The sequence below is a fragment of the Diadema setosum genome, chromosome 21 (assembly GCF_964275005.1).
Source record: "Diadema setosum chromosome 21, eeDiaSeto1, whole genome shotgun sequence".
Lineage (NCBI taxonomy): Eukaryota > Metazoa > Echinodermata > Echinoidea > Diadematoida > Diadematidae > Diadema > Diadema setosum.
In genome coordinates this window covers 914,036-929,609 of record NC_092705.1, presented here as the reverse complement: position 1 = coordinate 929,609, position 15,574 = coordinate 914,036, and the positions used below count along the sequence as shown (strand labels likewise).

At 36.8% G+C, this 15,574-nt stretch overlaps 1 protein-coding gene across 1 annotated transcript; it reads left to right on the top strand.

The window, feature by feature from the left end:
* The first annotated feature begins 9,774 nt into the window (after window positions 1-9,774).
* Window positions 9,775-15,574, top strand: LOC140244578 (uncharacterized). Its single transcript, XM_072324203.1, has 4 exons — window positions 9,775-10,771; window positions 12,382-12,511; window positions 12,976-13,148; window positions 13,674-15,574. The coding sequence occupies exons 1-4, from the start codon at window positions 10,370-10,372 to the stop codon at window positions 13,878-13,880; spliced, it is 912 nt and encodes a 303-aa protein (XP_072180304.1). The 5' UTR covers window positions 9,775-10,369; the 3' UTR covers window positions 13,881-15,574.

Here is a 15,574-nt window from a genome sequence, read left to right as displayed (position 1 = left end):
CAAGAAAGCAGTCAAAAAAATCTTGATCACACAGTACCAGTGATATTCTTTGTAAAAACCCTAGCATTCATTCTTCATTTTTCGCTGTATCTATTGTGCTTGATAGTTTCTGAGTCTTTGCACGTGCGGATACACCTGCTGCATGCTGCACTCTTATTATAGGATTCTATCTCTGTTGTTTATTATTCATGCCATGTCGGGCAAACCATGCTCCTCTACGCCCTGAATAGTCGATCTTTATATTGAATTGTTGAAACTGCACTGGTCTTACACTCGAGACACAGTTAACAGTTCCAGCACGTTTATTATCATAAATTATTTCACTTTACATCTGCACGTGACAGTACTAAAATAAAGAGAGAGAGAGAAAAAAAAAAGAAGAAAATACAAATAAGCAATTAACAAGATACAAAATATGATATAAAGTTGGTCTTGACAAGAAAGTGTGTCAGCATATGTACATAAAAGACAATTCTCTATAACATGTGAAATAAGAAGGAATCGCAAAAGCAAAGCATGTGACCGCGTGTTCCAGGAAGAAAGTATCAACGCAAATTGGTTTTGCAATGGAGATAGGACACAAAGCAGGGCCTATATACTAATGACAAAACTATGAAAGCTAAGATAGCAAGGTACAAAGGGCAGAAGAAGAATATAATGCTAGATGCTTCTTAAATGATATTTTCTTTGAATGTTACTTCAATGGCACTTTTTACATGACGATAACAACACTGAATGTCATAATACTAATGTGAATGCATCACTGTGATCTGTGAGAGTGTAATTTTGTACACAATATGTTTGTATGTAGGTCCTATGTATGTATGTATGTATGTATGTATGTATGTATGTATGTATGTATGTATGATGAGTTGTCTTGGCAAGACGAGTGTCAGGATGTTTCTGTCATTCCTCTCTTACTTCCCACCCTCTCTCTTTCCCTACCCCTTTATTCCACGAGCATCATGTTGGACCCTCTTCTTTGTTTTTTGTTATCGTATGAATGATATTCATTATCGGTTGCCAAACAATCAAGGTTTGTACATATTCTTTTGCAATAGTTCTGCATGGAAATTAACCCGTTCACATTAACCCGAATCTGTTGGCATTTCAGAATTCTGTATGAAATGGGTTAAGACGTAACGCGCATATAAGTTAATTACTAAGTAAAGAAACTATAACATCCACCTGTTAAAACGACCACATTTCGCGTTGTTTCTGTAGAGCGGACGGCTTCACATATACAGTATACATGTATCAGGCCCGCATTGTGCTCACGCGCGAGTATGTAGGCATACTCGTATAGTGTGCGGCAGCAGAAAAAAAAAGAACACGGATTCTGAGGTTTGCTAAATCTAAGAAATTATACTTTCAACGCAAAAATCTTTAAAACACTAGTATTGAGTGTTATGGTGGCACTGCTTTTTATACTGTTCCAAGCATGTAAACTACTCATTGACATGAATAAAATGAAAGAAATTATGTAGATATTTCTATAGGAGGCGACAAGAAGCTATATATATGACCAATCATTGGCAGTACAGTGCACTTTGTATAGTAATCTTCAGTCAAGTTCGTTATCGAATAATTTAAAGTTTTAACTTTTGATGGGCTGGCATGGTTCGAAATAACATTAATTCATTCTTTTAGCAGCCCACACCTGCACGTGTTAATATTCTTACGTGTTATACACTATATATTGTTTTGTTTTGTATTGTATGTGTACTGATACACTGCATTGTGATAATAATGACAATAATAATAATAATAATAGCAATAATAAAAAGAAGTCATATTCACACTGTGCAAAATGAAGAAGAATTACACAATGGTGATAACACCGATGTATACAGATCTAAATCAACTCCCCCCCCCCCTTTCTCTTGGGACGAAAATTCCCTAATTTCATGTGTATTCAGAGTGTTGTCTGTGGATCCATAAACTTACAAAGGAAAACTGCAGTAGAGCTTCTGTTCAACAACAGAGCTACGTCATCGCACGGTAATTCCCTAAATAGCTCTATTTACACTCCCAGTTTAACTTTTTATCAATGAAATCGCACAAAGTGTACAGAAATGCGCGGGGCGGTTTGTTTGCCGCATAGTTACTAGCTGACGGTATTACAATGGGTAGATATTACGGTTCAACAGTTTTAGCGAATGATGGAAGTGTTGTTTGCTTCCCTTTGAATAAAGACAGGCTTTGAGTTAATCTCAAGACGAGACTGTGTAAAACACACAACACACACACACACACACACACACACACACACACACACACACACGATGTTCTATTTATTTATGTATTTGTCCCGTTCATGACCTGAACAGGAAAGCTGTCAGGAAGGAAGAAAGGAAGAAACGTCTTCTTTCCGGAGGGGCACGACAAGATATTCAACGCTGTGTTAACTGTTCTCTTAATTTTCTGTGTTTAAAAAACAAACAAACAAACAAACAAACAAACAAACAAACACACAAACACATAAACAAAACAACAACGTCCAGAAACTTTTTAAGCATGACTGATAGGCCTATATGTTATAAGTCTGGATTAGATGATTAATCAACAAAAGGCTCTTGCTATTCTTGCCTTGGATGAAACCATACATAATTAATGCCTAAAAGCAGGCTGTAAAAACTTTGCTGCCAGGATGTGTACATACACGTGTACATGTCACACAAAACAAAATACAATGTATAACCTTATGTTCGGGCAAGCGATGTTCAGTGATTTAGGCGTACCATGTAATTGATACGTAAAGATATCACTACCAGAGTACATAATGATATAGATCGTGATCATCTTGAATTTACTTGATTGGTATTATGACGTCATAGTCCTAAAAACACCAAATACACACCATTCACCATCTCCCGAAATCCATAACTCTTCAAGGTGTAGTAGGGCTACTAAAATATTCGCACGAACTTTAACTCAACTGCATAGTGACCACAGTGATCTGTTTTGTCTGTCGTATATTATTTATGCGGTCAGCCGCTAACCGCGATATTCACATGCATTCATGCGTGCATTTATGCCTGATACTACGCTTGTCACAAACGGATGTATTTGTGTACATTGAATTGAATGTCAAAACAAAATTGTTGAATACCTAACAATCCATTTCCCATCATATTTTTTTCTTCAACTACAACTTCACTTTTTTTCCTCTCTTTTCATTTACATTGCATAATTTACCTCATTTCAACCTTTGTGTGATCTCTAAATCTTTTTCCAATCATTTTGCCTGCCTGTATGGAATCATCATAGTTATAACACTATACAGCCCTATATACAAGAGAGAATCAATATCATGTGCCTGAACATGAGGGGAATCACTACGCCGGAGAAACCCAAAATATCGGAAGTCCGAATTTCCGCGTTTTAGTTTATCACGTTGTCTCTTCCAGGGCTGGAACAACTTTCGTTTTTAAATCATTTTTATCTTTTATCTTTTCTATCATTTATTTATTCTTGCTTTTATAACGCGAGACGGCTAGTACGTCTTTGAGGGAATGCATTTCCCGTAATCTCCCCGGGTTAAGTTATTTTAAGAAAAAATACTGCATCTCATCGTCAAAAGGAACTAACAAACTTGAACAATGAAGTTCATCAGCACAAGTCAACTTTGGAATTAGAAAATATATCAAACGGGATATATTCGTGCAGTAAACATTATCTTGATTAGTTTGATAAGAAAGTAACATTGTGAATAAGTTAAGTGTGAAGCATACCATGCTCTCATTAAGTAAATTATTGATGTCACATATAAAGAATGTGCTATAAAAATTGCAAAGGCATATCATATATTCATATATTAACAATATTTGAAAATATTAAATATCATTGATGAGAAAGGGTGTGTATAACGAACGAACCTTCGCAATAGCAAATTGTAACAGTAAACCAATGCACGCAGTTCAATCTTTGGGCTCATTTCCGTTTGACTATAATAAAACTATATACGAGTATATATCGCAACAACAACAAACTAATAATAAAACCCACGCAGACACAAACATACAAGACAGTGTCTAATATGCGTATATGAAATGATATTCCACCTAACCGTAACTTCGTCATATAATCTTCCTTTATACTCGAGCTTTAAATATCCTATGTTGGTCTTCATCAGGATCGACGTTATGTATAATGCACATATTATTTTGCTAGTAACTATGTTTGAGTTCTGTGTCATATAATAATACATCCTGATGAGGCCTATAGGACCGAAAGCTTGAATTAATTAAAGAAGATAAAGGAGCTGCGTCTAATTTCTTATGCTTATGTAGTATAGGCCTATACGTATATATAAATCATAATTGGTTTCGCCCTGAAGTATTTCTTTTTAATAAATGGATGGGATTTAGTGAAGCGTGCAGTGATGCCAAGCCAAATTGAGACAGGTGGAATGAGAAATGGAGATAATATTTGGAGAATTATTACATCAAGAAATATATGTCAATTCATTTATTACCCATCAATGTCAAATCATATTTCCATATCGTATTTCATAACACCAATAGATTCGTGTAGCAATAGGAAATCATATACTTTCAAAATCGAAAGTCTGGTGGAAATTGCCTCTCAATGGATCTTTAGTTTTGTTTATGTCATTTATTCAAAGAGCCAAGTTTCTGCTTAATGGTTTCCTTAAATTACAGTCAGATACGTGAAGTACGCAATCTAAATGGAATTTACTCCAAATTATTCTTTTGTGTAGGTTTAGTGAATGCATACATAATCATTACATGTAGTATACAGACATTACTGCAATTTGATGAAAATCGGATTTTTTTTAAGTTATAAAAAGTGTTTGCTTTATCACACTAAAAAGACAGGTTGAAGGATTATGCCATTAACACAATGTTAATGTTAAGTCGAAGTAATGTTTACTTTCCATTGAAGTAACATTTTGTGGAATTTCGATCTTTTCTTAATGACGTTGTTTCATTGTCACATCATTGTTAGTGTGTTCTTATCCAGAGATAACAGCTCTTGGATTAAATCAAAACTTGACCAAAAATCGGAATTTGTTAATAGATTATTCAGTTGTTGTTGTTGTTTTATTATACATTCAGTGAGTGTTTTTATGAGATAAATTCCCCTTTAAAGTTTGATTTGAAAATCCTTTGAATCGAAAGTAATCAATTTTGCGAATTTTTTTTTGGATTAATTTCACGTGCTACCCTTTCTAGATGACACCAAATAATTGTTTAAGAGCTCCCATTCAGAGTGAGCGTTCGTGGAACTCAACTCAAACTTGTGAAATTTATAACATTTGAAAGAATCAGCTTTGCTTTTCTCAACTTCCATCGAGTGATATATACGTTTCTCTTTAAGCCAAAAAGGGTGACACAAACTGTAATGGTAAAATGAGGTTTCACTTCGTTTTATTTTGTTTGTTCTTCTATGAGTCCACTTAGTTCTGTTTTCGGGCAATAATGGGCTGAATTAATCGAAATGTACATTGGTATAGAATGATTTAAATGTGCACTTGTGAGCGATAAAGAGTCTATATTCATTTCCGGCGGATTTTGATTAATGCATTTACAAGGTCAGCCTATATTCCGGGTCATACTGAAGGCAATTTACACGCAGCAACTTTCGGTTTTATTTTTAGCACGACTAAAGATGCACGGATCCTTGGCCTGTTAAGAAAATCCCAGAAAAATAAATTATCCAAACGATGCAAAACGTTGTAAAGTGAAGCGAAAGCGCGCGAGTGCGCTCAAGTGGGACAATAGACCGGCAGTGACGTACACTGAGCTTCCTTATACAATTCTGTAGTTTGTTAAGTTTGTCGGACAATACAGTGATGTGTATGAATGTGTATTCTTGCGTGACATTTTTATTCTTTGGTTCTCTATGGAGTGGACATCGATTTATTGACATCAGCTTGTGGTTCGTGCGAGCAAAATTCGTAAACAGCCATTCAGCAGCACCTTGACAGGCTGAGAATTAATACCTATAAAATTATCAAGAATAAATCAACGTTACGAGTTTGTGAAAGACACAGTCCGTGGATCTGTGGTCAGCATGGCCGATCATGAGTCACACACTATACGGATACGAGGGGCTTTTCCAAAGACAAAAACGAATATCTGAGTAGAGCGCAGATCTGGTTACGCTATATATTTAGATATTCATTTTTGTTTTCATTTCTTATACACACGAGGCTATATTCTGTATCGCAAATAAGTAGGCCTATGTATTAACATATTATAAAACCCATTTTCTTTGCTCAAAGTTTTCACTATTTATCCTTATATTTGTTTCTGGTCAGATTTCTTTCTTTGTTTCAATTATGAATATTTTATATATACATATAAATATAATATATATATATATATATATATATATATATATATATATATATATATATAATATATTATATTATAGTGCGATGATGCTAATACTCGTACCTCGAACCCCTCGAGTATATATATATTGTTTATATTAATAATTTGGAATATTAGCTGCCTGATCGGACCACCAAAAGATTTCGTTATGGAAGTTTGGTGGCCCGATATTCAATTTTAGCGGTCCAGGGCCACCGGGCCACCGCTCTTTACCGGTATGTTATAGTAATATCACCCATTTTGCAAACATATAGTATTAGGCCTCATCTGGTCACACGTCATTTTTTCTTTTTATTCATGTGGTTTCTTATATACATCGCTTTTAATATATTTTGTTTGCGTTTCTGCAGGATGTTGGTCGCTCTGTGTGTATAGTGGTTTATCCGCAGCACATTCTCAAACCAGGGGCCCGTTGCATAAAACTTACCGTTGAATTTCAATGGTAACTACCGTCAAAATTAGGCGTCACAGCCAATCAGCATCAAGGATTATAAAATTTACCGCTAATTTCAAGACTTACCGCTAGAAAGGAGCGGTAAGTCCAGCGGTAAGGGTTCTATGCAACAGGGCCCAGATCAAATTGATGGCTCCACGCACTTAAAGGGACTGTACAGTACTGGTTGAGGTAGGGATTCATGTTTTGAACATTCCTAAGTGAGATAATGAAAAGCTTCCTATGAAATATGAAAGAGCATGTAATTTTAAGAAGGATTCAACGTTTATTTGATGAAAATTGGTTTTGAAATGGCTGAGATATCCAAAATAGTGCTAATAATAAAAGGCGACATGCCCCAACTTTATTAGTATCTCTTTGTTTCACCTTGTTTTCGGATATCTCAGCCATTTCAAAACCGACTTTCATCGAATAAACTTTTGATACCCCTTAGAACTGCATGCTCTTTTGCATCTCATAGAGTGGTTTCTGAATATCTCACAAAATGTTAAAAGCTAAATCTTCACCTCGACCAGAACTGTACACACCCTTTAAAACTTAATAGGCTTTCCAAAAAATCTTTGATGAGTTCTTTACTCCGGCCAGACTCGCCTTCAGTTTGCGTTGAATCCAAGACCAAAGGATATTTAGAGCGTGTGGAAAAAAACTGATACTAGATCTGAGTTTCCCACTATAGCCTGATGTACACCAGGAAATTTTAGCAATTAATGACCATCTGAAAGTCAATTTTAAAAAAGACATTTGTAAATATTTGCTATGCTTATAACCATTTTTTTTTCAATGTAAACGTTTTATGTATACATGCAAAGAATTCTTCCTTCTTTTCGTCTTATCCTGATCATCATTGTTATTGTAATTATCCGCATTGCTGCTATATTGCTACTTTTGTCATTGTAATTTTAATTAGCATTATCGTTGTTTTAAGTGTCAGTCTATTAGTATTATTTTTACCATTATTATTATCATTATTATTATTATTATTATTATTATTATTATTATTATTATTATTATTATTATTATTATTATTGTTATTAGCATTATTAGCATTAGCATTATTAATGTTTATATTATTTCTATTATTATTATTATCATCATCATCATCATCATCATCATCAGTATTATCACTATCGTTAACATTATCTTTTATATTTAGTCGTATAAATGATATCTTATGGTCACAAAATGATTACTTGCAAAATTGAGAGTCGTCCATAGAATAATACAGTGTTCAATTAAACTGTGATGATGTTCGACGTGCGAGACTAAGCCGAGCTTACAAACATCCCTAAAAGAAAATATAAGAGAAATAAGAAGGAACAAATAGAACAAGCAGGAGAAGTAGAATAATCTTGGAAGGAAAAGGAGATCGTAGGAGGAAGAGGAGGAGGAGGAGGAAGAGGAGGGGGAGAAGAAGAAAAAGAAAAAGAAGAAATTACACGTGCACATGACTAGCTTCGTTTTAACAGGATTTTGACCTGATGCCAATTTGCTCTGGGAAAATTCCTGGGGCGAAATTAAGCTGACAGAAGCGGATGAATTCTTTGTAATTTTGTCGTATAAAAATTCTACAAACCATTATAACAAGGACACTATTATACCGATAAAGAGGGATTCACAAATAGGTTTACAGAGTTATGTATTATTGCGAGAGTCATTTCTCCTTTTCTGTCCCGCTTTCCTTCTATTCTTTGGTGTAGAGTATAATGTGTGTGTGTGTGTGTGTGTGTGTGTATGTGTGTGTGTGTGTGTCTATATGTGTGTGCGTTTCTTCTCTCTCTTCACCTCTCTCCCTCTGTCTGTCTGTCTGTCTGTCTGTCTGTCTGTCGTTGTGTCTGTCTCTCTAACTTTAAACAAGTATACTAGTAGCCGATTTGTGAAAGGAGTTAAGAGATTTTACCATCCTCTTTCATTGCGTGCTTCACGCCTTCATGTGAAACGACAAAGCAGTGACGTAAAACTCGTCATTTTGGTATCTGACCAGTGATTGGCTGGAGAGAGGCTGAGTGACCATCGACTGTCAGTTCAGTATTATGTCCTCGCGCGTTTTCTATCGCTTCCTTCCGGATTCCAAATATAGAGTATCTAAACGAAACTCTTGTCAAGTATGGTGATCTCTGCGATTTGAACAGGAAATATCAAAGTAAGTTAAAAGATTGACAAGGCCGTTTTCAATGATATTTCATGGAATTAATAACTTGAAATATCCAACAATGAAAGAATGATACCCATTTCTTTTACATTGACTGGATGCTTCTAAGTAAATCATACAAGGTATCATTAGGTATGATTTAAGAAACTTTTTATATTTTCTCCCAACATTTTCCTTAGTGATATATCATCAATTTCTGTGACCATTCTAGTGAAAATACAATAAAAGAACAAATTGAAATTAATATTTTAAAGTTATGATTTGATGCATTATCATAACATAATCAAGAAAATAAATGGAGAGAAAATCTTCTGAGGGTCATATTAAAGCTTTTGAATAAAACATAACTAACAATTAAGGTACTAGTATGCTACATTCAAGCGCGTTTGACACAAGGGGCGGGGCATTTCATCAAGCGTTTTGTCCTGCATTTTTTTTCCTGAAAAACTGTTTTAAAGTTACTGAAATTTTTACATCTGACGGAAAATAAAAACGTTTGACAAAACGCCTGATGACCCCCCCCCCCCCCCCCCCGGTACGTACACAACGGTGAGATAAAAAAGTGGGCGGAGACAAGGTGGAGAACCTGGGAACGCGAGACTAGCTGTGACGTGCGTCATTAATGCGCAGAGATCGAGCCGCGTGTGGGGAATTCCCTTGTACTGTGCCTGTGCCTGTACAAGTACAGGGCAGGCATTTTCCACATTCAAGATACAAACTCTGAGTGGGGAAAACCAGTCTTGGTTACTGAGTATAAATACTGGTGTGATCTGCAGTGCCAGGACAGTCTAAAGCTGAGAAGACAAGAAGAAACACTCTCTTATAACTCAGAGAGCTTTGAGGAAAACCGTATCAAACTGCTTCTTACAGTTTATTTCGACTGCACAATAGTAACGGTTCTATTTTCTTCCAGATCGTCGTGGTAACTGCTCTTTCTTTTCACTGTTCAGCGATTTGCTGAATTTGATCAACGTGTACATTGTGCTACGGAGTTTAGTGCAGATTAGGCACAAAGCCTTGTGACATTCCTCGTGTTTTAACTATCTGGTATTCCCCATTGCCTGAAATATTAGCGTATCTTTCGCAATAATAGAGCTCTGAGCACTGGGATTTCCATAAGCGTGGTATCTGTGTTCATGGAGATTTGCTTGTTTGCGATTGGAGTGGACATCTACACATTATCGCTATCGACAAGAGAGAGGGGGACAATATATCCCAGATCTGTTCTACTATCGTTCTGTTGACGGGACACTTCAACTGTTTTCCAATATAAATACTACTGAAGAAAGGTTTCAGTTAGTTCCAGAGTGAAAGAGATAAAATCAGGTTTCTAGTGTTCCTTCGTTTTAACGTACTCAACTAATCAATATACCAACCATATCAGAACTTGATAACAAAGATAAAATGGCTTCTTCAACGGCTGTAACCATCTTTGACGAATCAAAGCCAGACTTTTCTCACAGCAACACCCATCTTTTACACAACATCCCCCATCCTCCCCATCAGACCCACCAATACTACAACGCTCAGCAGCGCCCAACCCGCCAGCTGAGTGTACGGAGGCAACTTTCGCGTAGTCTCAGCAAACGCGCAAAGATCATCCAGTCAGCATCTCCGTGCAACATGACAGCTTGCATCATCGGAGTATGTTTCGTCCTCTCCATCATGGCTTTGAGCCTGTCGCTGTTAAACTTCTACTCAACGTTTCATGGCCACGGTGCGCTTTTCCCCAAGCCAGCCCCATCTATGGCGCGCCCCAACGGGGAGGGCAGAACGGAGCCGAACACGGAAGGAGACTCCGCACAGGTGGGTCAATAATTGCCACTCAGTTGAAATTGTTTTTTATGTCTAAATATCCACCGTCGGTTTCAGGTTATTCCCATCATTTTTGTTTGTAGAAAAAACATAAACAAGTATTTCATTATGATGTATATTTGGCAATAGACGGAACGCTAAAAAAGAAGAAAAAAGACAGGGGGAGTGAATGGCAAGCAAAGAGGCTGTGGTTCTACTTAGAAAGCCATCCAAGTTAAGTTACTGGTATGAAATTAAAGAGAATTGAATTCAGAATACCCAATAACTATGATGTGATGATAAACACATGGTAGCATTGTCAATGCTGACTTTATAATATCTTAATCACATTTTGAAAGTTTCTTTTTTAGAAGATGATGGGACAACTGAGCTCTTCCAACAATTCCCCACACTATTTAAGTGATAACATGAAACAGTGTATCCATTGTTCTCGGGAATTGACGCAAGTTGTGCACTGGAAGCACGAATTTATAAAGCCAATTCTCAAAATAGATTAAATCTCTTTAAATAGCATCACCCAATGCCTATAAGTTGTGTTTGCCTGCATGAGAAAATAGATTTTTGGTTTCTTTAAAGGGAAGATAAACCCCAAGAGCAATGTGGATTGAGTGAAAGCAGCAACATTAGTAGAACACATCAGTGAAAGTTTGAGGAAAATCGGACAATCGATGTAAAAGTTATGAATTTTTAAAGTTTTGGTGTTGGAACCGCTGGATGAGGAGACTACTAGAGGATATGACGTATGAGTGGACAACAATACAAAGAAAATATAAAGGAAATTCAACAAAAATTCACTTTTCTAGAATCATGAAAGAGCCATGGACCAACCTCTTTCAAAAAGCAGGGGGAATAATTGCTACCCTTAACATATGTCAATATCAAGTTGATGGAATTTGTTATTTTCATGAAAAATTGATTTTTGTAGAATTTTCTTTATATTTTCTTGGTATTGTTGTCCACTCATACGTCATAACCTCTAGTAGTCTCCTCATCCAGCGGTTCCAACACCAAAACTTTAAAAATTCATAACTTTTGCATCGATTTTCCGATTTTCTTCAAACTTTCACTGATGTGTTCTACTAATGTTGCTGCTTTCACTCAATCCACATTGCTCTTGGGGTTTATCTTCCCTTTAAGGGGGATGGCCATCGTACTTGTGCACTCGAGCGTGACCACGTTGAACAGAGATTATGCCCGGATGTCGAGGCATTGTACCCACCCAAACCTCTCTGTTGTGAGATGTGCGTAAATCACTCCAGGGAGACAAATGTATACAGAGATTGCAACATGGGTACAACTTTTGGGGGGATTTTTACCAAAACTCCAAGGTGACCATGGAGTAAGCAGACTGAGCAGGCAATCGACAATATACTTCATGCAGTCCGGCACAGGTTCCTAACATTGGCATCAAATTTCTTCAGTGTTAGTGAAGCATCAAGATTAATACTTCTGTTTTCTTTTTCCTTGTGTTTTTTTTTTTTGGAATAATTTCCCTGTTTCTGGGAAACGCAATCCAACTATTACTAGATACATCATATCCAACATTCAACATTAAGTAACATTGTGTGCGCACCGGTTTCTTTGGTTTTATTTTTGTTCAGATGACTGGAGATGAGTCTAACAGTCTCTCGACATTGACTCCTCCTACCATGGCCCCCGAGGGATGCCAAGCCTACGCCCACTTGGTTGGCTTCAATCAACAAGAAAGAATGAGTGACGACGATTTGCAAGGTAAAGTGTGATCTCGCTCCCTCCTTTTCTTTTCTTCAAACTTAATCTTTGCAGCTGTGACGATAACTTTCGTTATTATTTCTTCTAGGGCAACTACTGATATAATCTGTTAGGTTTTCTTCTTTTTCTTCTCTTTCATCCTCTCTTCCTTGTCAAAAACTTCGAAAAAGTAATATTTCCGCCAATATCACCAGGGCCGCTTCAAATGCAATGCGTCGTATGCCTGTAGCCTAATCGATGAAACCCTGCCCAAATTTGCTCGCTTATATCATAAAAGGAGCCAAAGTAGTGTATTGTAATAACTTTATATACCACGTTTTTTTTTTTTTTTTTTGTTTTTTTTTTATCATCCTAGCCCGGTATATCCGTCTCCATACTTTCACCTATCTATTATCCTACCTAGCTGCGTATTACAAATGTTCCTCTTTTGATTATCGATCTCGATTTCTTTCATCCAATCACAGGTCGCCTCCTGATCTGGAAAGAAAAAGCCAGCCACAACGTTGAATTCAGTCAGAGCAGAGGAGTACTGAGAATCCAAAAGCCCGGCTTGTATTACGTCTACAGCCAAATCTACTTTAGCGACAGTCCAGATAGTGCGCGGGAGACAGATAGTGACGACAATGTGTCACCAATGGTGAGTAGACTTTATATCAAATTTGATTAACAGCATAGTGACATATTGTCTTATGGTAACCTTACTAAATTAATGAGACTGCTTTTGAAATACTCATTATTGATAAGCTTAAAGCAAGGCTTTATAATGTGCAGGGGCGGATCCAGGGAGGACCACAACCGGCGCACGCCCCCCCCTTTATTTTTTGTTGAAACAAAAGAAATAAAAAGAAAAAAATGGGGGGAGGGGTGCGTGCGCCCCCCCCCCTTTATTTTTGTAAACACGCCCCCTCTTTACGAAATTCCTGGATCCGCCCCTGATGTGTGTAAGCATTGTGATGAAAATTAAGAACCTTGCCTGTATCTTTGCGTGAACTCCTTAAGCGCCAAAATATATTGCTCCGTCGTGAGCTACATGTCAAAACACAACAACAAACAGACAAAGCTAATTGACTGTCACGTGATTTGTTTTTATTTTGTTTTGTTTTGTTTTGTTTTTTTGATCTTCCATTAAAACATCATTGTCCTTTTTCTTCGGTTGTTACAGACTTTTAGCACGATGTTGAATGGCGAGAATCTGATGCGAAGCGTGGTTCCTTTCGGGCGGTTCTCCACCAAGTACCATGGCGGAGTCTTCAGGCTAGATGATGGCGATACCATCGAGGTTAATGTGAGAAACACACACCTTAGGATCAACACGCTGCCAGAAAATTCCTTCTTTGGTGTGTTCATGTTGAGCCCCATCGCATCGTAACTGTCATGGCACCCTCTGTATGCCGCTTGAACTCTACCCGGAAGTCACGCCGGAATGAGCCATTGTTTAATTCAATGCATCGAAAGAGATAGTGAAACTTTTGAACTCCAGATACCTTTGAGAGGGCTGATCTATTCACATCTCTCTTCTTCGCAATGCTGCTTTGAACGATGGGAAAAAGACGGAGCCATCGACTAAACGACAATGGACGTTGGGTTTGATACTGATGACGTACCAGTCCAGTGACAGAAAATACTTTCTAATCATATAAAATGGTGATAGATTATAATGACTGTATTTGCATCAGCCTATTATGCTTGTAATAAACTTCGCTTTGATATAGAGTTGTAAACTTTTTTTTTCTCTAAGAGAGATTATGTCTATGGCCCAGACATATTTAACAGATAGATGGCCCTGAAAGTAGGTTGATTTGTGTACAATGGTAACATAGTTGTCGGATCCGTATAAAGGATAAACATGTCGAATTATGGCTATGTTCAGATGTCTTTCGTGCTTGTAGTGGTCTTCGTTGTATAAGGCCCTGTATGAAGCACAATATCTGATTGGCGAGAGAGTGGACGACGGTATTTGCGTCACATATTATGACTTTGATATGTCAGGAAAAGGATTTTTACAGAGGTATTTTACATCCATCAAGAACGAATTTTATTCATTTTTGTTGTGGGATTAAAAACGTTTGCATCATATTTTTCTTTATCCTGATGGTAAATCTTACAGTTCTTGTATGCTCTTGTGAGCAAGTTGATGTAAAATAGACAGTATTTTGACGAATTTAAGTCGTGTTTTGTCCAACATATACATTATTTAACAATTTCACCATGTGCTCGTATTTAATCCAAGCTCCGATAATTTAGCAGTATCTGAACAGTTGAGTTAATTCTTTAAAAGGAAATTGTGATATTTTGAATTGCTCATGATCGCGAGGTCTGTGAATCGTTGCCTCCTAACTTGTGTACAGGAAGTACCATCATTTTCTCTCAAGTACCACCCTCAAAATTAAGTGATGTAGTGGAGTAACCTTTTGTGTTTATTTTTTTGAAGGTTGTTTGTTCGTTTGTTTGTTTGTTTGTTTTTTGCTGTTATGTTTATTTGTCGGGAAAGATATACAGAAAAACAATATTTTGCTTTCCAGGTATCTGAAGTGGTGAACTTAGTACTCGTTTTAAAATTTCAGGCAGTGTGTAGTATAGATGCATACCTCCGTCTTGTTCGTAGAGTAGTTATACCTGTAACATCAATGAAGACATGGTCGTGATTAAGATGTGATATGATGAGTGTATGCAATAGAGTTTGTCGCGTTTCTATAATATGTTTCTAATGACAGAAATCTTGGTCTTGCTCTTGCCAACAAACTACACTGCCATGTCATGTATGCATGTTGTGATGGTTGATCGCTATAAAAGGGTAATGAAGAATGGAATGGCGAAAGATTCATTGTTACTAAACTTTCTTTGCTGTCAGACAACGCAATATTTCATATATTCCAATTTTCTGTCTAAACAAAAGAGACTGCGATGTATCATAATGTACAGAGAGATTATTGTGAATAAATGTGTATAGATGTGGTCATTTAAACTTTGAGTATTAAGCTGAAAAGAAGAAGAAATATTCAGAAATTCCTGAATGTGATGAGCAGAAAAGAATAACCAAAAAGATCAGTATGCTTCTTTGCT